The following is a 21,214-nucleotide window of genomic DNA, read 5'->3' on the forward strand; positions in this document are numbered from 1 at the left end:
CACTGGCTGGAGCTGAGTCGTGAGGCCAGCCAAGGGGCAGCTGACACTGGGGGAGGGGGGGTCCTTGAGGGGGACCACAGAGGCCAAAGTGGAAAAATCTGAGAAAGCAGAAGTGGCACCAGCACAAAAGGGGCCCAGAGAACACAGTCAAGCCCAGGGTTGCGTGTCCAGGAAGGGACACTGCCCAGGAGCTGAAGGCTGGGGTGCACCCATTACCTGGCAGAGCCCCGCAGCAGCTGGCTGAGCAACCCGGCTGAGCAGTATTTTACCTGTTAAAAGAGCTTAAAACCTGAGGGCAGCTCTCTGGCCCCACATTTCTGCCAAAGTGATAGCACTTTTCTGGGAAATTAAAGTCACCCATAGAGGCGGCATCAGAGTTTACTGTGATCTAGTCGGATCTAAGGGCACACAGAATCACTCCGGTGTAGTCCCAGTTTCTAGGGCTGCTCAGGCCCCTGACTTGGGCTGCTGCTTTCCCAGCCGCCATCTTAGGGCACCCGGAACCAGGTGATACAGAGTCAGGCTGCTCCTGCCGCTGGTCCTTGCCAGGTGGGCATCCCTCGGTCCCTCCACAGTGCCAGCTTCTCCTGTGGCCATCTTCACTTCCCCAGAGAGGCCAGGTAGGTGTACCAGATCAGGGCCACCAGGTTGGCGAAGAGCACACGGAACTGCATGGAGAAGAGAGGCCGCAGGCCCTGCTGGGGCCAGTCTCTAAGCCAGCGCAAGCCGCTCCCGCCTGTACTTGGCTCAAGGGACGGGGCGAGGACAGCCCTGCCTGACAGCGCCACAGGCCAGAAGGGAGAAGGCAGCATCCTGCAGCCTCCCTCCTGGATCGCTGTAACCCCTGCCGTCGCCCTGGCCTGCCCACAGCCCATCACTGCTCCCCAGGGCCTCTGTCCCTTTACCCTGCCTCTACCCCCACCAGAGCCACCCTCTGTGGTTTTCCCCTGGTCTGTGCACCATGGGAGCAGCCGGCTGTTCTCCAACTTGAACCCTGAGTGTAGAGCATACAGAAGGCGCATAAAAAACAACAGCTGAGGGCCCCCCTGGTGGCGCAGGGGGTTAAGCACCGCACTATGAAGCAATCCACAGCCTCTGCAGCACGAGTTAGATCCCCAGCCGGCCAGGGAGCAACCCACAAGGCGCAGCAGACCCCTCCTGTCTCCCTGCTGCTCCCCTCAGCAATGTACTTAGGTCAGTCTGCCTGTTCTGCTCCCCACTGGTGAATCCTCTCACCTCCGCACCTCTGGCCTGTACCCCAACTCTTATATGCATAAATTAAATCTTTAAAAAATAATAAAAAACAGCTGAACAAACTCCTCTGCCCCCACCTGCAATCACCAGGGCGGCAAAGGACCTGGTGGGCAGTGTCCACCTTAGGTGGCTTCCATCTCCCTGCCCGAACCCCCACTCCCAAAGACCCCAACCACCTTCGGTACCGGCCTCCGGCCCCTCCTGGCAGTTGTGGAGGGAGCTGTGCTTCCTGCCTCTGGCTGCCCAGGCATCAGGCCATACACGGGCCTAGGCCAGCTCCCTCCACAAGGCCCCAAAACCCCATGGGCTTCCCCTCTCCTCCCACCGCCTTTGGGGGACACCCCCAGATTGCAGCCTCCCTACTCCAAGGCCTCTGAGTGGGCAGGCACGTGGGGGTTTTGAAAGGAGATGGCCTGCCCTGTCTCGAATCTGTGCGGACCCCTGGGGCGCCGTCCTGCGCGCACCTGCGGAGGCCTGGCCTGGAAGGCGGCTCTGTGGGCTCCGCCGCGGGGCCAGCGCTGGCCGCGGCACGGGCTGGGCTTCCGGGGACGTCGCTGGGCGCCCGCAAGGAGTCCTGCCCGCCGTCCCACCCCCAGCGGGAGCCCCTCCGCCCCACTCCTGCGCGGGGTGCCCGTGGGGTGAGGGGGTCGGCTGCGCGGAGAGACACGGGGCGTCGGGAGGGGCGAAGCTCACCTGCAAAGGCACGTAGTTGAGGTTGATGAACTGCGCGGGGGTCCACACTCGCCAGTTCATCAGCAGCGCGGGCCAGAAGCCCGTCCTCGCCTGGGCCACGCAGGCGGCCGCGTCCTTGCCCTGCGGGGAGAGAGCTTGTGGGCCCGGGACCGTGAGGCCCATCTGTGTGCTGGCCGGGCCAGCCGGCTGGGCTCAGCCCTCGGGGCTTTCCAGCACTCTCCAGAGCGCAGGCCTTTTGGAGCTTGTCAGGGGTTTTCCTGGTGGGCCGGGCACACGGATTCTAAGTTTTACCTGGAAGAGTGAATGCATGAGGATCTCCATCTTCGAAAAGAATAAAGAGGGAAGGCCTACCTTATTCCTGGTTTTAAAAATACTGTAAAATTGGGGCCTCCCTGGTGGCGCAAGGGGTTAAGCACCACACCATGAAGCAATCTGCACACTCTGCAGCACGAGTTCGATCCCCGGCCAGCCAGGGAGAAGCCCACATGGCGCAGCAGACCTCTCCTGTCTCCCCGCTGCTCCCCTCAGCAGTGTACTTCGGTCAGTCTGCCTGTTCTGTTCCCCGCTCTGTCTCTGGTGAATCCTCTCTGGCCTGAACCCCAGCTCTCGTATGCATAAATAAATAAATCTTTAAAAAAATACTATACTACAAAATTATTAAAATAACCTGGGAGCAACAACCCCCCCAGCCCCCAAAAAGACACAGAATGGAAACGAACAGACTCCAGCAAGAGCACCGTGCCTGTGCCTGTGGCAAGACGACACTGACATTTCAGGACACTGGGGATGGCTCGGTGAGTGGTAATAGGACAACCTGTTATTCTAAGTAGAAGGAAACAAACATGTGCCATTAAAAATCATAACACTAGTGGGGGGCCTCCCTGGTGGCGCAGGCAGTTGAGCGCCGCACTGTGAAGCTGTCCACAGCCTCTGCAGTGCAGGTTCGATCCATGCCAGCCGGCGAGAATCCCACATGGCACAACAGACCTCTTCTGTCTCCCTGCTGCTCCCCTCAGCAGTGTATTTCGTCAGTCTGCCTGTTCTGTTCCCCGCTCTGTCTCCGGTGAATCCTCTCACCCTCCCGCGCATCTGGCCTGTACTCCACTTCTTGCATAAAAATAAATAAATCTTTAAAAAAAAAAAATCCTAACATTAGGGCCTCTCTGGTGGCAAGGGGTTAAGAAGCAACCTATGAAGCAATCTGCAGTCTCTGCAGCACGAGTTTGATCCCCAGTCAGGGAGCTGCCCACATGGCGCAGCAGACCTCTCCTGTCTCCCTGCTGCTCCCCTCAGCAGTGTGTTTCAGTCAGTCTGCCTGTTCTGTTCCCCGCTCTGTCTCTGCTGAGTCATCTCACCTCCCCCCCACAAATCTGGCCTGTACCCCAGCTCTTGCAGCATAAATAAATAAATAAATCTTAAAAAAAAAATCATAACACTAGAGGAAAGTGTGAGAATATATCTCTAACTTTTGGGTTTTTCAAAGCAAACAAAATAAAATAATAGACGGTCTAGGGGAGTGTTTTCAAAATTTCCCTTTAAGGAAACCCACAAAGGAATGACAGGTCTGAAAATGTGAAAATTTTAAACTCCTGTGACACCGCCACAACTTTATTTACGTAACTTTGAATTTTTAATATTATGCAAATGTTCTTACTTCATCTGAGCTTGGACACCAACAAAACAGGGCCGCATCTGCGCCCTGAACTGGCCACGCCTCCGGCCAGGGCGGCTGGTGCCTTGGGGACAGCTGGGACACACTTTCTGCTCTTTAATGGAAACACATGCCCCGGGATGGGCCCTCCCGAGCTGCTCACCACCAGGGACCTGTCAGTGTCCCAGGGAGGCGAGTCTCGCCTGCTACCCAGGGCCCTGGGCCAGTCGCTCCTCAGGATGAGGCCCAGGGAGCAGCCACTCACCTGCTGCAGCTGGTGACTTTCAGGGGAGAACAGGACACCTCTCCCCAGGGTGGGGCAAGCAGCTGGTCAGCAGGGCAGGGACAGGCGGTCGCAGAGACCATGAGGCAGCCGTGGACACTGCTGCACGTGCGGCCAGGAGGTCAGGGCGTGGCGCAGTGGCCACAGACCACTCATGGATCTGCCCAGAGCGGCACAGGCCTTCGCCACGGGCCGGGGCTGAGAGCTGGCGCTGCAGCAGGGGGACGGCCATGCCGTTTCTCCAAGTCACGTTCGTGACATGGAAAATATCCAGGACTGCAAGGAACAGATTCTGCGGTGGCCACACCACCACCAAATGTGCGGGACAAGGCACGGTCACTGTCAGTGTCCGAGGCTCCTGACCGGCCATGGGGGGCACAGAGGGGCGCAGGGCCGTCCTCCGTGAGAGCTATGCTGCGTGTGTGCGTCCGAGACGCTGCAGCTGCCCCCTGGTCACTCCCAGTCCTCACAGAGGGAAAGGTGGGGCTGCACAGAAGTGCAGCAGGAAGTGCAGCCTCTGACCCTCACCCCAGCCGCGGGCAAGGAGCAGCAGGACCAACCTCCAGGAGGCCCATGACCAGGAAGAACAGCAGCAGGAAGGTGGGCGCGAAGAGCAGGCGGTCCAGCAGCAGACGCTTGAGCGGGGCCCCGGGCATCCCGGGCGGGACCCAGAGCTCCAGGAGCAGGTAGAAGTAGTGGCTCAGTGGCCCTGTAAAGAAGCACCTGAGGCCGCGGGGTGAACGACCGCCTTCTGACACCCCAAGCCCAGGTCCTCAGCCCTACCTCTGGGCCGGGGCCACAGCTGCTGCAGGGGAGCCTCTGCCAAGTCTTCCTTTTCCCTCTGCATTTCCCAATGGAATCCTCACATTTATTTTCAAGGCCGTTGTGCTTTTCTTGCAGGTGCTGCAGCTGCTTCCCGGGCCCTCTGCCCTGCACTGGTCTCTGACATCCCCGCTCGGGGCAGGGCACTTGGCCTGGTGCCGCCACCTCCCACGCCCTACTGCAAAGCCTGCCTCGGCCTGTCTGCCCAGTGCCCCTACCCAGCTCTTCACGGGGGATCCTCAGCAGCATTGCACCCCCAGAGTGTGTTCTGGGTGATGACCCATCTGTCCCAGCCGCTCTGTTCCAGGCGCTGCCTCCTTTCCCCAGCTTTTGTCACTGGAGCTCAGACCTCACCAGTAGCCCAAGGAGCTAACACCATGACCTCTGTGGCACCCCAGAGCTAGTTTTCCATCAGAAACCCAAGGGTGAGGGCAGGAGCCGGGGCCTTGTGGTAAAACTTCTGCAATTTTGTGCTTTTACCATGCAAAAAAGTGGCCCCCAAACAGCACACTTTTCAAGGTATCTAAGTTTTTCTCTTCTTGATGTTAATGTTCTATGAAAACAACAGAAACCAGCTGGCCATCGAGCTGTTCTCTTTCAGGCCCTTTGAGCCTTGGGTCTGACAGGCTCCGGAGGTCACCTCCTCTCGGGCCCCTCGGCCCCATCAGGATGGGACATGCACCCAGAGTCCTAAATGAGGTAACACCACACCCTGATTCCCCCCATGATTCCTTCACTGGTGTGTGAAAATTACTTTTCCAGATCAGATTATTCCAGAAACTCGGCTGTGGCACCCCAGCCTGGCCGCACTCAACCTGCCGACTTGTCGAGGAGCCCCTTTGTGGAACTCACCCATAGATGGCGTATCTGAGAGGTCCACTGATGGCTAGCTTTTGAGAGGAGTTTTCTTTTTTCCGTTTCTTCCCAATTATCTGGGCCAGGACGTTCCCGAGAGCTGACAGAATGCCACTGTGGACAGAGAGGGCATCAGAAGTGGGCGCAGAAGCAGGAGGCTGTTTGCTCCACACAGACTGAAAATGGCTAATCAGAGGCCATTTGGGGGTGACTGATGAGTCTTCAGGAAGCAGCTGCAACTTAAGCACCCACATCCTAGGTGCACACCTGCCGGGGTCATATTTCCCATGTTCAGGTTGTTGATGTCAGGATCCTGGTTTTGCTGTGATTCTGAAAAAGGCCGCCATGTATGGGAGGGGGGAAAGATGTGTTTATTAAAAGGCGTCTCTTGGGGACTTCCCCGTACTCTGACTGTGGGTGGACACATCACCTATGCATGTGATGAGACAACAGACAACCAGACACAGAGGCACACGTGAGAAAAGCTGGGGAAACCGAATTGACTGAGTCCTGGTTTGACACGTTATCACTGGGGAAACCGGGCAGATGATTGCTTACAACTGCACAGGGATCTGCTGTCACTGCAATACAAATTTCCTTTTTCAGGGCCTCCCTGGTGGTGCAGCAGGTTGGGCGCAGTGCTGTGAGGCTGTCCGCAGCTTCCGCAGCGCCGGTTTGATTCCTGGCCGGCCGGGGAGAATCCCACATTGTGCGGCAGACCTCTCCTGTCTCGCCCGCTGCTCCCCTCAGCAGTGCTTTCGGTCTGTCTGCCTGTTCTGCTCCCCGCTCTGTCTCTGGTGAATCCTCTCACCCTCCCGCGACTCTGGCCTGTACCCCAGCTCTTGTATAAATAAAAATTTAAAAAATTTCCTTTTTCAGTAATTTTTTAAAAGATTTATTTATGCATACAAGAACTGGGGTACAGGCCAGAAGTGCGGCAAGTGAGAGGATTCACCAGAGATTGAGCGGGGAACAGAACAGGCAGACTGACTGAAACACACTGCTGAGGGGAGCAGCGGGGAGACAGTAGAGGTCTGTTGCGCCATGTGGGTCAGCTCCCTGGCCGGGGATTGAACTCATGCTGCATAGTTGCAGACAGCTTCACAGTACTGACGCTTAATCCCGTGTGCCACCTGGGACCGAAGTACACTGCTGAGGTGGGCAGTGGGCGCGACAGGAGAGGTCTGCTGCGCCATGTGGGTAGCTCCCTGGCCTGCTGGGAATTGAACCAGTATTGCAGAGGCTGCAGTGTCACAGTGCTGCGCTCAAACTGCTGCACCACCGGGGAGGCCCAGTATCTTTCATTTATTGTAATATAATAATTTTAATTAAGTATGAAGCAATCCGCAGCCACTGCAGCACCAGTTCTATCCCCCTGCTGGTCAGGGAGAAGCCCACATGGCGCGCAGACCTCTCCTGACTCGTCCGCTGCTCCCCTCAGCGGTGTATTTCTTTCTTTCTTTTTTAAAGATTTATTTATTTATTTATACAAGCACTGGGTACAGTCAAAAGAGCAGGAGGGTGAGAGAATTCACCAGAGCCAGAGTGGGGAGCAGAACAGACCGACTGACGGAATACACTGCTGAGGGGAACAGCAGGCTGCAGGAGAGGTCTGCGCGCCATGTGGGGCCCTCGCCAGCAGCAGGGGAGCCAACCGGCGCTGCAGAGGCTGCGGGCAGCTTCGCAACCCAGTGCTCAACCGCTGCACCACCGGGGAGGCCCTCTTCTTCTTCTTTTTTTTTTAAAGATTCATTTATTTATACAAGACTGGGTACAGTCAGAAGCATGGGAGGGTGAGAGAACTCACCAGAGACAGAGCGGGGAACAGAACAGGCAGACTGACCGAAATACACTGCTGAGGGGAGCAGCGGGCGGCAGGAGAGGTCTGTGCGCCATGTGGGACCCTCGCCAGTGGCCGGGGATCGAACAGGCACTGCAGAGGCTGCGGGCAGCTTCGCAGCCCAGCGCTCAATCGCTGCGCCACCAGGGGAGGCCCTCAGCAGCGTATTTCGATCACTCTGTCTGTTCTGCTCCCTGCTCTGTCTCTGGTGAATCCTCCCTGCTCTGGCCCCCACCTGTGGCCTGTACCCCGGTTCTTGTTTGCATAAATAAGACAAATCTTAAAAGAAAAAAAAGTGGAGTCAGGCCCAGGTGTCCCAAGACTAGGCCAACCCCTGCCTCCTGAGAAGCGATCTCTTGCTCTGGTCCTCGGCTGCTCCTTTCTCACTGTTCCTTTTTCCGGGGACACAGCCCGCTGTCCTGACCTCGCCGCCATAACCAGCTTGCTCTGCATTTGGGACTTTGTCCTGCTGACCCGCTGCCCTAGCGCCATGGAGGGTCACCTTCTGACCGTTGCTGTGCGCTGCCTCTCTGCTTCTGCCAGTCCTCACTGGTAGTTAGTGATCCCAAGTAGCAAAGCCGGCACCTCACATCCAGGAGCTCTTCAGTTTCTCCCAAACCTGATCAGCTGCGCCTCGGGGCACCCACCTCACAGGTGCCGAGGAGCAGGCTGCAAGGTGCTGACCCTCCGCCCGCACCGTCTCCTGGGGCGGATGGCAGCGGCCCTACGGCGCAGGAAGGTCTCCGATCTGGTGTGTTCCCCTCGTCTGGCTCCCTGGTGTTCCCGTTCTAGTCTCCGAACCCTACTTCTCTGGGTCCCCCTGGGGGCGTAAGAGGTTCCAGCCTGGGCAGCACGAGTTTGACCCCGGGCCAGGGAGCGACCCCCAGGGCGCGGCAGACTCTCCTGTCTCCCCGCTGCCCCTCAGCCGTGGGTCTCCGTGGATCGGCTCCCCGCCCTGTCCTGGGGACTCCTCTGACAGCCCCCGCCCCTCCGGCCGGCACCCCGGCTCTTGCGTGCGTGGATGAGCAAATCCGTGATCAGCCAGCCCTTGCTTTCCAGAACCCCACGCTCAAGCCCCGTGAGCCGAGCTTTCTGGCGCGTTTCCCCGCGCGGGAGGGTCACGGCGACCCGGGCGCCCCGCGCTCCCGAGCGCCCGCGGGGGCCCGCCAGGCGCTGTCCCTGGGCGCGGGCTCCGGCGTCGGCGCCTCCCGCCCGGCCGCCGTCCCCCCGCCGACCTGGTGGCCGCCTTGGTGCGCACGGGGTGCAGCCGCAGGAGCCGCAGGTACTGGGCGAGCGCGCGCCGCGGGAGCGCCCCGAGCCCGGCCGCGGCCCCAGCCGCGACGCCGCCGGCGCCATCGCCTCCCGCCCGGCTCCGCACCTGCCGCCCCCGGGGGCGGGAGCCGGGGGCGGGGGGGGGCGGGGGGCGGGGGCGGGGCGGGGCGGGGGGCGGGGGCGGGGCGGGGGCGGGGCGGGGCGGGGGCGGGGGCGGGGGCGGGGGGGCGGGAGCCGGGGGCGGGGCGGGGGGGGGGGGGCGGGGGCGGGGGGGGCGGGGGCGGGGGCGGGAGCCGGGGCGGGGCCGGCCGGCCTGACGGTGCCCGCCCCGTCGCGGCCCGCAGCGCCCCCCCGACGGGACGCCGCCGAGCGCCGCGCGCGCCTCCGCGCACTTTTCCCCGAGTCCCTCACGGGCCGCCTCCCCCGGGCGCGGGCGGCGATTGGAGAGGGGCGGGGGCGGGGGCGGGGCGCGGCGCGGCGCGGGGCCTCTGATTGGGCGGGGCGCGCCGGCTCTCGCGAGACTTGGGGAGCGCGCCAAACTTGCGCGGGCGGCGGCGGCGGCGCGGCGGGATGGTTCTGAGGAACAGCGGGCGGCGGCGCGCGGAGCCGGGCGCGGACGGGGAGCCCAGCCGGTGAGGGGGCGGGCGGGCCTGGCTCGCCGCCCGGAGCTCGGCCGTCCGGACAGCCCTGCGCGGGGCCGCGTGCGCGAGTGGGTCTGCGGCGGCGCCGCGGGCAGGGCGGGTCGCCAGACCCAGACCCGGCCCCTCGGGGGGCGGCCGGGCGGGGGCCGGGGGTGCGGCCGGGCCGGGGGGGGGTGGGTGGGGGCGGCCGGGGGGTGCGGCCGGGCGGGGGGGGGGGGTGGGTGGGGGCGGCCGGGGGGGGGGCGGCCGGGCCGGGCCGGGCGGGGGGGGGGGGTGGGGGCGGCCGGGGGGCGGGGCCGGGCGGGGTGTTGGTGGGTGGCCGGCCGGGGAGGGGGCGGCGGGGGGGCGGCGCCCAGGCCCTGAGCGGGCGCGGGGCCGTGCCCTGGCACCGGCGACCCGCGCGGAGGGTCGGTCGCTCGCTCCCAAGCTGGAAACTGGGCAGCGGGTCCGGCCCGGCGGCTGCGGCGTCTTGCGGGCCCCGCCGTCCCTCCCGCAGCCGTCGTGGAGCACCCGAGCGTCGTCCTCTCCGGCTCGGCGGTCGGGGCCACGTACCCCGGCGTTGGACTTGGGCCCGCGCCGGGAGTCCCGGTTCTGGCGCCCTGGCAGCAGGCGGGAGGCCGCTGCCGGAGCCGGCCACCCTGCTCTGGCCTCACCCAGGCAGATTCGCCCTTTAACCGCCGCTGGACGGAACTGCGGGGTCCGAGTGGCCAGGCGCGGAGCCAGGCGCGGTCGTGTGCACCGGGCCCCTCCCGTGGTCGGCCCGGGGACAGTGGCCACAGATCCTGGCCCGAGGGTCCCGGGAGCTCCGGCCCAGGAGCTGGTGCCCGGGAGCTGAGAGCGGAGCTTCCTAGCAGCCGAGAGTGTTGCTGGGCACAGAGTGTGGTGTCCGCTTTGCTGTGTCTTGGTGGCTTTGACGTCAGGGTCGGGCTGGCCAGGGCGAACCTGTAAGGGTCGCTCTGCGCCAGCGGGCGTTCCCAGCTGTTTACGAGAATGTCGCGTGGACACCAGCACCCGGCACAGGGCAGCGTCCACCTGGCCTGGGGCAAGTGCACTTGCCCTGTGCTCAGCACTCTCCAGTCAGCTCTTCTGCTCTCTTGCTGTTGTGCATTTAGAACAAACATGCTGTAAAACCATGGTAACGACTCTGCCGAGTAGAAAATAAAGCCATCTTTCAGTGGTAGGTCGCGAAGAAAGTGGCTTAGCTTGGCCTCTGCCATCTCCAAAGGCGCATACACTGAGCTGACCCTGCAGCCCAGGGCAGTGTGGCCCTCACGTTCCTGCTGTCTTGTGTGAAGCATGCCTCCCAGGTGTGCTGTGGCACCGGTGTTGCTTGTTACCCACCTGTGCTGGTCTCAGGGTGGCACCTGTAGATGCTCAGTCAATATTTTCTTTTTTTTTTTAAAGTTTTATTTATTTATTTATTTGTTTGTTTATACAAGCACTGGGTACAGTCAGAAGCGCGGGAGGGTGAGAGAACCCACCAGAGCCAGAGCGGGGAGCAGAGCAGGCAGAAGGACCGAAGTACACTGCTGAGGGGAGCAGCGGGCGGCAGAAGAGGTCTGCGCGCCATGCGGGACCCTCCTCAGGTGGCCCGGGAGCAGCCGGGGATCGAACCGACACCGCAGAGGCCGTAGGCAGCCTCGCAACCCAGCGCTCAACCGCTGCACCACCGGGGAGGCCCTCAGTCAATATTTTCAACTCAGATTTCATGACTGAAAACTTATATTTACATTGATCTTTTTTTTTTTTTTTTTAGATTTATTTATTTGTTTGTTTGTTTATACACACAAGCACTGGGTACAGTCAGAAGCGCGGGAGGGCGAGAGAATTCACCAGAGCCAGAGCGGGGAGCAGAGCAGGCAGAAGGACCGAAGGACACTGCTGAGGGGAGCAGCGGGCGGCAGGAGAGGTCTGCGCACCATGTGGGACCCTCCTCCGGTGGCCGGGGAGCAGCCGGGGATCGAACTGGCGCTGCAGAGGCCGTGGGCAGCCTCGCAACCCAGCGCTCAACCGCTGTGCCACCGGGGAGGCCCTTACATTGATCTTTAATAAATATCACAAACACTGTATCTCGAGCACCCACTATGTACAGAGAACCCCGTCCACTGTCACCTCTGTTGTGTGATTTAATCTTCACTGGTCATTTTTGACAAAATCTGCTCATCAGGTTTTTGGTTTTTCTACATTGCTCTGTTTTGACAACTTTGCTGTCTCCAAAGTACTTTTATGCTCATTATCTCTTATAACATGCATAAAAATTTTGCACGGGTAGGAATTGTTCCGTTTTACCAGTAAACTCATAAATGTAGCAACTAACATTTAAAAAAATTAAAATAAATACATAAAAATTTATTTTGAGATCATTGTGGAATCTCATGCAGTTGTAGTTACAGAGAAAGGTCCCGTTTACCCTTTTCTCAGTGGGAACATTTTTTTTTTTAAATTTTAACATTTATCATTTTTTTTTTACAATTTTTTAGACAATCTTTGCTTCCCCACCCCCTCAGATTGAATTTCCTTCCCCAGGGCATCCATGCACCATCGCCACAGTCCCCTGTGTGCCTCACTCCCTTCCTCTCACCTGTCTCCCTCCTCCTCCCCTGCAGGATGTCTCTGGTTTATTATTTTTTGTTTTGCTTTGTTGTGATTTGTACTGTTACTTTTTTTTTTTACACTGATGTCTTACTTGGTTCTCCTATATTCCTGTTATAAGTGAAACCATGGGATATTTTTCTTTTTCCTTCTGGCTTATTTCACTGAGCATAATTCCTTCTAGCTCCATCCACATTGCTGCGAATGGCATGAGTTTATCTTTTTGATTGCTGAATAATATTCCGTTCTACAATATTCCAATATATATATATATATATATACACACACCACATCTTCTTGACCCAGTCATCTATTTTTGGGCATTTGGGTTGTTTCCAGGTTTTACCTATTGCGAATAGTGCTACAATAAACATAGGTGTACAGGTGCTCTTTTGAATCACTGTTTTTGTGTCCTTTGGGTAGATCCCTAGGAGTGGAATTGCTGGGTCATATGGTAGCTCCATTTTTAGTAGATTGAGGAACCTCCAGACAGCTTTCCACAGTGGTTGGACCAGTTTGCACTCCTTATTTAGGTTTTCTAAATAGGTTCCTTATTTAGGTTTTCTAAATTCCTGCTATGAGTGAGACCATCCGGTATTTTTCTTTTTCTTTCTGGCTTATTTCGCTGAGCATGATCCCTTCTAGCTCCATCCATGTTGCTGCAAACTGCATGTGTTTATCTTCTTTGATTGCTGAGTAATATTCCATTGCCTGTTGGCCATTTGCATTTCCTCTTTGGAGAAGTTTCTTTTTAGCTCTTGTTTGTGATCAGTCCTTTATCATTAGTGTTGTGTGCAAAAATGTTCTCCCAGTCAGTGGGGTTTCTCTTTGTTTTGGTTATTGTCTCTTTTGCTGTGCAGAAGCTCTTTAATTTGATGTAGTCCCAGCTGTTTATCTTTGCCTTCACTATCACTGCTTTGGGTGATGTGTCTGTAAAGATGTCTGTGAGGTGGGCCTCCCTGGTGACGTAGCGGTTGAGCGCTGGGTTGCGAGGCTGCCGCAGCCTCTGCAGCACCGGTTCGATCCCCGGCCGCTGGGCGAGGTTCCCACATGGTGCACAGACCTCTCCTGCCGCCTGCTGCTCCCCTCAGCAGTGTATCATCACTCTGCCTGTTCTGTTCCCCGCTCTGGCTCTGGTGAATTCTCTCACCCTCCCGCACTTCTGACTGTACCCAGCGCTTGTATAAATAAATAAATAAATCTTTAAAAAAAAATGTCTTTGAGGTGCATGTCATTTAGTGTTTCGCCTATATTTCCTTCTATGTATTTTATGGTTTCAGGTCTTATGTCTAGTTCTTTAATCCATTTTGAGTTGGTTTTTGTGTATGGTGTGAGGTAATAGTCAAGCTTCGTTCTTTTGCATGTAGCGACCCAGTTTTCCCAGCACCATTTATTGAACAAACTTTCTTTGCTCCAGTGCATAGTCTTTGCTCCTTTGTCAAAGGTTATTTGACCATAAATCTGTGGGTTTATTTCTGGATTTTCTGTTTGGTTCCATTGGTCCGTGTGTCTGTTCTTGTTCCAATACCATGCATTTTCCATGATTATGTAATATAGTTTGAAGTCTGGGAGAGTGATGCCTCCATTCCCTTCTTTTTTTTTCAGGAGAGCTTTGGCTATTCGGGGTTTTTGGTGAATTATTGATGAATTTCATCAATAATTGTTCTATTTCTTTGAAGAATGTCATTGAAATTTTTATTGGAATAGCATTGAATCTGTATAATGCTTTTGGTAGGATGGCCATTTTAATAATGTTAATTCTTCCAATCCGTGAGCAGGGGATGTCTTTCCATTTCTTTGTGTCTTCTATTTTTTTTTAACAGTGTTTTATAGTTTTTTTTGTACAGGTCCTTTACCTCTTAAAGATTTATTTATTCATTTCATACAAGCACTGGGTACAGTCAGAAGCGCGGGAGGGTGAGAGAATTCACCAGAGCGGGGAACAGAACAGGCAGACGCTGAGGGGAGCAGCGGGCGCAGCAGGAGAGGTCTGCGGGCCATGTGGGGCCCTCGCCGGCGGTCGGGGATCGAACCAGCGCTGCAAAGGCTGCAGGCAGCTTCTCAGCCCAGCGCTCAACTGCTGAGCCACCAGGGGAGGCCCCAGCCACTAGTTTTTGTATGAACACATTTTCATTTCCCTGGGGTAAATGCCCAGGGTACATGCTGGGTTTTGTGACCCGCTCTGGCCGTTGCTTTCATTAGTGTTCTGGTTGTAGAGGAACTGGTTTCCATGGACCTGGCCCTGTCCTGGTTCCCCCAGGAGTCTTGTCCTTTTCATGAGCTGTTTTGCCATGAGTGAGGTTTTTCAGGCATGCACCGACCTTGTCACACTTAACACATGCACAGCGTGGTGGAATGCTGTGCGAGCGGGTGCTTGCCAGTAAGGCGGGTGCTTGCCAGTAAGGCGGGTATGCTCCCTCCCTCCAGGGACGGTGGTGCCCCCTCCAGGGACGATGGCGCCCCCTCCTCCGTCTCTGCACTCAAGCGCCTGGAGCGCAGTCAGTGGACAGATAAGATGGATCTGCGGTTTGGCTTTGAGAGGCTCAAGGAACCTGGGGAGAAGACTGGCTGGCTCATCAACATGCACCCTGTAAGCCCCGGGCTTCCCTGCCCTCCCACTCGGGGTGCTCCTCTACACGTGGAGGGTAACCACGGGTGTATTGACCAATTCTCCCCTAGACTGAGGTTTTAGATGAGGATAAGCGTCTGGTCAGTGCCGTGGACTACTACTTTATCCAAGACGATGGGGGCAGATTTAAGGTAAGCCCCTCAGCCCCATGAGTGAAAAGCTGGTCAGCGATGGGGTAGAGCTGGGCCCCCAACGACGAAAGTTTCTTTAGCTCCCTGACTCTTAGGAGAGGAGGGACTGGGTCTTGGCAGTGTGTAGCCTAAAGCCTGATGGGAACATGGTCCGAGGAGCCGGGTCGTGTCTCTTAGGCTCTCACCCCCGCCACATGGGCAGGCCTATTTCTCGTTGCACCTTTGCTCTCCGGAGGTGTCGAGGTCCAGGATGCATTGCATCAGCCTCTCATATGATCTCTTTTTCTTTCTTTCCCGTCACCCCGAATGGGTTGGTAACTCTTGCAGGTGGCCTTACCCTACAAGCCATATTTCTACATTGCAACCAAAAAGGTAAGTGTGTGCAGCTCCTACTCCTTCAGCTGTGCCCGGGCCTCTCTTTCCTCCCTCCTTGTCCTAATAAGCCTGTCCTTTTCTTTTTTTTTTTTTTTAAAGGTTTATTTATTTATTAAACATATTTATGCCTACAAGAATTGGGGTACAGGCCACAGGTTGGGGCGGTGAGAGGACTCACCAGAGACAGAGTGGGGAACAGAACAGGCGTATTGACTGAAACACACTGCTGAGGGGAGCAGCGGGCGAGTCAGGAGAGGACTGCTGCACCATGTGGGTTGCTACCTGGCTGGCTGGGAATCGAACTCGTGCTGCGGTGGCTGGCAATAGCTTGATAGCGCTGTCTAACCCCTGCGTCACCAGGGAGGCCCCCATAAACCTGTCCTTTTCAAAGGTCAAAAAAAGGGTAAATGTGGGTCATGGAATCAGGTCAGGTGATTCTCTTCCCTAACTTGCTCTGGGTGGGGGGTGGTTCAGAAATGGAAATAAAGAGGCCTCGAAGGAAACAGGCTGGGAAGGGAAATAGATTGGCTAATGGAAATCATTCTCATCCTGATTTAGGGCTGTGAGCGAGAAGTTTCATCTTTTCTTTCCAAGAAGTTTCAGGGGAAAATTGCTAAAGTAGAGACTGTCCCCAAAGAAGATTTGGACTTGGTAAGTGTCACTCAGACCTTTAGGGTGCACCTTGGGTGAAGGAGGGATTGGGCAGTCTCCGTGCTGGGGCCTGGGCTGTCTGGTGACTGCACAAGTCCTCTCCAGAGGGCGCTGTGGTGCTGTCGGTGCCCTGAGCGGAGTTTGATAAGGAGTTTGGAGTTTTCAGCTCTTCAACTCATGTATCTATCTGCCTTTGAGTTCTAACCCACTGTCTCTCCCCAGTAAACTCCTTTTTCTTTTGAACTCATGAGCAAATCTCTTCACTCTGCAGCCAAACCACTTGGTGGGTTTGAAGCGAAATTACATTAAGCTGTCCTTCCACACCGTGGAGGACCTTGTCAGAGTGAGGAAGGAGATCTCCCCTGCTGTGAGGAAGAACCGGGAGCAGAGCCACAGTAGTGACTCCTACACGGCCATGCTTTCCAGGTGAGCTGCCTCGGGCAGACAGCGCCAGCCCGTGAGGACCGTGTTTCCATTTTAACTAAGTTGTCCAGGTGGACGGAGGTGGCAAAGTCCAGCAGTGCAGTCCCCTCAGGGTTCAGCACCCGTCTTTCTGGAGACTCTTGGGCCCTTTGGTGGCTTTGCTACCTGAGGTGTTTGTGTCGGCATTGTGGCAACCCCACATGCTTCTCACAATGGGCCTCAGCAGCGCTTCTTGTCCTGCGTGGAGTTGCTGTAAAGGTGGACGCCTTTTGCGCTCCTGATCCCACCACCCCAGTAGTTTGTTTCCGTGGGTGTGGTGAGTGCTGAGCTGGCAGCCAGCTTGTCGAGAGCCTGGACTCACGCAACACCCTTCTCTGGAGAGCCTGGGGCTCTTCAGTGCCACTTAAGTACAGGATACCAGACACCGTTCGTCGGATGTATGGACATCAATGTGCAGGAAGCAGGATCAGCGGTGCAGAAGAGGAAACCTTGACTGCTTGAAAGTTGGGGTGACTTCAGAAAAGCCACCCGCTTCCCACCCCACGTGCTCCAGTGGACCACAAACCTCCAGAATGTTTCAGGGTGTCCCTGAATGCTGAGTCCCTGAGAGACCTGAGCCACCTTTACAACTATCTTTGGTCTTTTTCCCTCCTAACAGTCCATCCAGTATCCGGCAGTCTAGTCTAGGGGGCTAGTGTTGGAGGAGTGTTTTAGTGACAGTGGCTTCCTCTTAGTGTAGGAATAACTATGATAGGAATCGTTCCCGTGCCCTCACAGTGCTGAGAGCTGTGTGACTGTGACCCGGGGGCTCATGCAGACCTGTCCTGTCAGCCACCTGTTTGTCAGGAGGGCGGGTCATGTCTTAGGGCCCCCAAGTGACAGCGTGTCCTTTCAGTGGGGGTGTGATGTGCAGCCTCTAAAATGCCCACGAGCAGAGTCTCCTTGTGTCTGTGACTGCCTGGTGGGGGCATCATGCGGTCATTCCTTCCGGAAGAAGGACACGTCCTGTCAGCTCAGCCCCTCCATCTACCCTGTGCTTACTCAGCACGATGACTGCCCCCTACTGCCCCGCTCCCCTGCTCCCGGCAGACTCGGGTGAGCGGCTCGCCCTGTCTTGCAGTGTTCTGCAAGGGGGCAGTGTGGCTCTTGATGAGGAGGAAACCTCGAGGAGGATGGCTGACCAGCTGGACAACGTTGTAGACATGCGTGAGTACGACGTGCCTTACCACATCCGCCTCTCCATTGACCTGGAGATCCACGTGGTGAGTGTCTGCAGCTGGGCGGCGGGGCAATGGGCCCGGCCTGGAGAAATGGGCTCTGGCACTCAACACATCACTTGCCAACAGGCTCATTGGTACAACGTCAGATATCGAGGAAGCGCCTTGCCTGTGGAAATTTCCCGTCGAGATGACCTCGTAGAACGACCTGTAAGTGCTGCTTGCATTTCCCCATCCTAAATTTTCCACCTGTGTCTGGAGAGATCTAATTCAGTGCTGAAAGGTGATTTTATTCAAATATTTGTTTCTTTTACCTCAAATATCTCCTTGAAAGAATTTCTGAGTTATCCTTTTTTCACCAGTTTCTGACTTGAGAAGCATGTGGTACAAACACATGCAGTCTGTCTACTTTGCTCTTTCTTGCAAGTCCCTGACTCAAGCTTGACCTAGGCGTCCTTTTATGGGCCTGAAGGGCAGGCTGCTCCCCCTTCTCTGTGCACCCCTCTACCCACACCCTCTCTGCTTTGACCTAGAGATCTTGGTGGATATAGCCGTTAGTTGGTATGGACAGGATTGTTTTTTCCTCCTGCCCTTCATCTTTTGTCTCTTCCGTGCTTTCAGTTTCCAGCCTTACAATTTGGACTCACCAATGTTGAGCCCGTGAAACCTGTGGCTCCCCATTCTGAGCCTTGGTAAGGGCAGGACCTTCTGCCTGTGCTCGAGGTCCTCCCCCATATTAGGTGACCCCAGGTGTGCTGTGTAATTCCCAGACTCAGTAAATAATAAGCATTTTTTTTTTTTTAAGATTTATTTATTTATGCATACGAGAGCTGGGGTATAGGCCAGAGGTGTGGAGGGGTGAGAGGATTCACCAGAGACAGAGTGGGGAGCAGAACAGCCAGAATGACTGAAATATACTGCTGAGGGGAGTAGTGGGTGAGTCAGGAGAGGTCTGCTGTGCCATGTGAGTTGCTCCCTGGCCAACCGGCATTGAACTTGTGCTTCAGTGGCTGCGGATAGCTTCATAGGTTGCGTCATAACCCCTTGCACCACCAGGTAGGCCCAAACCTCTATTTTTTATTTTTCAAAGTTTCCTGACAGCTGTTGCGAAGGGCATCTTGCGCTCGTAGTTAAGAAGCTGTGAGCCTGGTCCAGTTGTAGTAGTGACTTGAAATGGGACGTGTCTATGGGAACCTGATTGGGCGGACAGTGCCCCCAGCATCCCTGTCGGGTGGAGGAGCCCTTCACAAGGGAGGATGTGACTGTACATGTGCCTGGCCTCATTGTTAGGGAGGCTGGTCTGAAGCTTAGAGGGAAAGCTCTGACCTCCACCCCAGGTGTGGAGCACGTGAGAAGGGACGCCTAATGAGAAGGTGGTGGCTTGGGGACAGCTTTCTGAGCTTGGGGAATTCTGCTCAGTTTTCTAATGAAGATGTCAGGTCTGTGCCAGTCTCCTGTCAGGGTTGCCATAAAGACCAGGCGAGCTTAGGCATTTCAGCAGCTCTGATTCAGTGTTCTATAATTCTAGGCTTTTGCTGTGACCAGCAGCTCTCGCTTTTTCTCTTGTGTTTAGAGTTTCACACCATTGCTGAACTGAGGCATCCTGGATGTAGGCCAGGCAACTGAGATGCCTGTCCTGCTGCTTCCAGAACGTTGCCTGGCAACAGCTGACTTCACCTTCAGCCCCTGGGGCTGGTGGTGTGGTGTTGAGAGGACCCCTGGGTCTCGGGAGCCAGCTTGGTTTGTGACTGACTCAGTGCTGCATTGTCCCTCCAGGACCCTGTGGTTTTGGCATTTGACATTGAGACGACCAAGCTGCCCCTCAAATTCCCTGATCCCGAGACAGACCAGATCATGATGATTTCCTACATGATAGACGGCCAGGTGAGTGGCACATCCGGTCCCCAAATCAGAATAGCATCTGCCCCGTGGTATTTTTAGGGTGACAGTCAGTGGAGCCCAAGAATGTGGCCAGGCAGGCTGTTACAGCATGCTCTGTGCTCCCAGCATTCATTAGACATCTGACACACGGGGTGTGGGGTGCACATCCCTTCTGGGGGAGCTAGGATGAATTCAAGCCTAAGCAGAGACTTTTTTAAAAAGATTTATTTATGCTACAAGAGCTGGGGTGCAGGCCAGAGGCGTGGGGGTGAGAGGACTCACCAGATAGAAAGTGGGGAGCAGAACAGGTGGATCTACTGAAATCCACTGCTGAAGGGAACAGGGGGGAGACAGGAGAGGTCTGTTGCACCTTGTGGGTAGCTCCCTGGCTGGGGATCGGACTTAGGCCCCAGGGGCTGGCAATAGCTTGATAGTGCTAAGATTTAACCCCTGCACCACCAGGCAGGCCCTTGCTGCAGAGACTTCCAGTAAGGGCCACACGTCAGGGATGAGCTACTGTGCCCTCCCTCACGCCGACTGCTCATGGTTCCCACAGGGCTACCTGATCACTAACAGGGAGATCGTGTCAGAAGACATTGAAGATTTTGAGTTCACCCCCAAGCCGGAATATGAAGGGCCTTTTTGTGTCTTTAATGAGCCCGACGAGGTACAGGGCACCCTCGGCACCTCCTGGTATTTGGGCTGAAGCAGGAGGTGGACATGGTGGCTCTTCTGAGCCCCGATTTGTGGTGTCAGGGTGACGGTCCACAGCCTCGCTCACCAGTGCTGTGGTCTCGCGCTTGTGGGGTGGGGTGGCGGGCAGGGCCGAGAGGCAGCTGTTGATTGGAGGAGGGGCCAGCTCTGACCCGTGGCTCTGGGACCTTAGGTCCGTCTACTCCAGAGGTGGTTTGAGCATGTCCAGGAGACCAAGCCCACCATCATGGTCACTTACAATGGGGACTTCTTTGACTGGTGAGTCTGTCTTGTCTATGAGTAAAAAGTGTTTGAGAAAGATCCGGCCTGATCCCGTGTCTGCTAGTTAACATGAGCTTTGAGCATGTACGAGTACATGGGAGTGGTTATGGCAGGAAAGGCAAGAAGAGGAGTCAGAGGAGCAACCCTTGGAGGCACCACAGGGCCCCTCATCCCCTTTGAGGAGAGGCCTGGGCTCCTGGGTGCACTCAGGGCAGTGGGTGCACTCAGGGCAGTGTTTCCTGTGAGGGACTCCAGCCTGTGCGCTCTCCACCCCTCCTAGGCCATTCGTGGAGGCCAGGGCGGCGGCCCACGGTCTGAGTATGCGCCAGGAGATAGGCTTCCAGAAGGACAGCCAGGGCGAGTACAAGTCACCCCAGTGCATCCACATGGACTGTCTCAGGTAGGCCCCACACAGGGGTACAGGGCGCCCCTGTGGGAGTGGAGAGGGGCGGGTTGACATATTTGAGAGGTGAGGATTTGGGGGCCTGCAGACTTCGGGGTAGGGGTGTATTTCTGGGGCAGTTGTGGGGGGCAGGCAGAGCTCGGGTTGACGACCCATCTGGAGAGACTGTCCAGGAGGAGGCCGGGACCCAGGGCACTGTGGTGTAGAGTTGCCACTGCAGGCTTATCTGGTCCAGGCTGTGACGACGGGCCTTTGAGATGAGAAGTAAAGGGCGCAGGAGCCCAGGGAAGCCCCAGTCCGCAGAGGCCATGGCAGGGCAGCTGGGGAGGGTCTGGGAGGGGGGACGGTGGGGGGGGGACCTGAGGGAAGGGGTATCCTGGAGCGCCTCTCTGCTTCCGGCTGTATGAACAGAGCAGGGAAGTGGCAGGAGGGCCTGGGGGTGGGGAGAGCAGACCCGCAGCATGGTGGGAAGCGGCGTGCTGGGGATCTGGGGCCCCGAGTGCCTTCTAATTTCTCCATGGGGATGAGGAGGCAGGCCCAAGGGTGGGCTCTGGCACACCTGAAATGAATTGCCTTCAGCAACCTGCCCCAGCTGGGGTCCCAGTGGGGGTCTTGGGCCCGTCTGG

The 21,214-nt window shown here is 56.7% G+C and overlaps 2 protein-coding genes across 2 annotated transcripts in view; one reads left to right on the top strand and one right to left on the bottom strand.

Moving 5' to 3' along the window:
- Positions 1 to 327: 327 nt before the first annotated feature.
- Positions 328 to 8,754, bottom strand: PXMP2 (peroxisomal membrane protein 2). Its single transcript, XM_037511374.1, is given in 6 exon segments — positions 328 to 668; positions 1,948 to 2,067; positions 4,442 to 4,604; positions 5,556 to 5,672; positions 8,634 to 8,730; positions 8,733 to 8,754. Coding segments are annotated over 6 exon segments (588 nt in total). The 3' UTR covers positions 328 to 599.
- Positions 8,755 to 9,240: 486 nt separating this feature from the next.
- The window catches only part of POLE (DNA polymerase epsilon, catalytic subunit), a 31,555-nt gene continuing 19,581 nt past the window's right edge, over positions 9,241 to 21,214 (top strand). Inside the window, exons 1-12 of the mRNA XM_037511375.1 lie at positions 9,241 to 9,302; positions 14,331 to 14,493; positions 14,583 to 14,663; positions 14,991 to 15,035; positions 15,597 to 15,689; positions 15,961 to 16,115; positions 17,233 to 17,374; positions 17,459 to 17,539; positions 19,106 to 19,213; positions 19,767 to 19,877; positions 20,097 to 20,182; positions 20,466 to 20,585. Coding sequence (XP_037367272.1) covers positions 9,241 to 9,302; positions 14,331 to 14,493; positions 14,583 to 14,663; positions 14,991 to 15,035; positions 15,597 to 15,689; positions 15,961 to 16,115; positions 17,233 to 17,374; positions 17,459 to 17,539; positions 19,106 to 19,213; positions 19,767 to 19,877; positions 20,097 to 20,182; positions 20,466 to 20,585 — 1,247 coding nt within the window. The remainder of the gene's footprint in view (positions 9,303 to 14,330; positions 14,494 to 14,582; positions 14,664 to 14,990; positions 15,036 to 15,596; positions 15,690 to 15,960; positions 16,116 to 17,232; positions 17,375 to 17,458; positions 17,540 to 19,105; positions 19,214 to 19,766; positions 19,878 to 20,096; positions 20,183 to 20,465; positions 20,586 to 21,214) is intronic.

Source organism: Talpa occidentalis, unplaced genomic scaffold (genome assembly GCF_014898055.3).
Source record: "Talpa occidentalis isolate TD23 unplaced genomic scaffold, MPIMG_talOcc4v2.1 talOcc4.14, whole genome shotgun sequence".
Classification (NCBI taxonomy): Eukaryota; Metazoa; Chordata; class Mammalia; order Eulipotyphla; family Talpidae; genus Talpa; species Talpa occidentalis.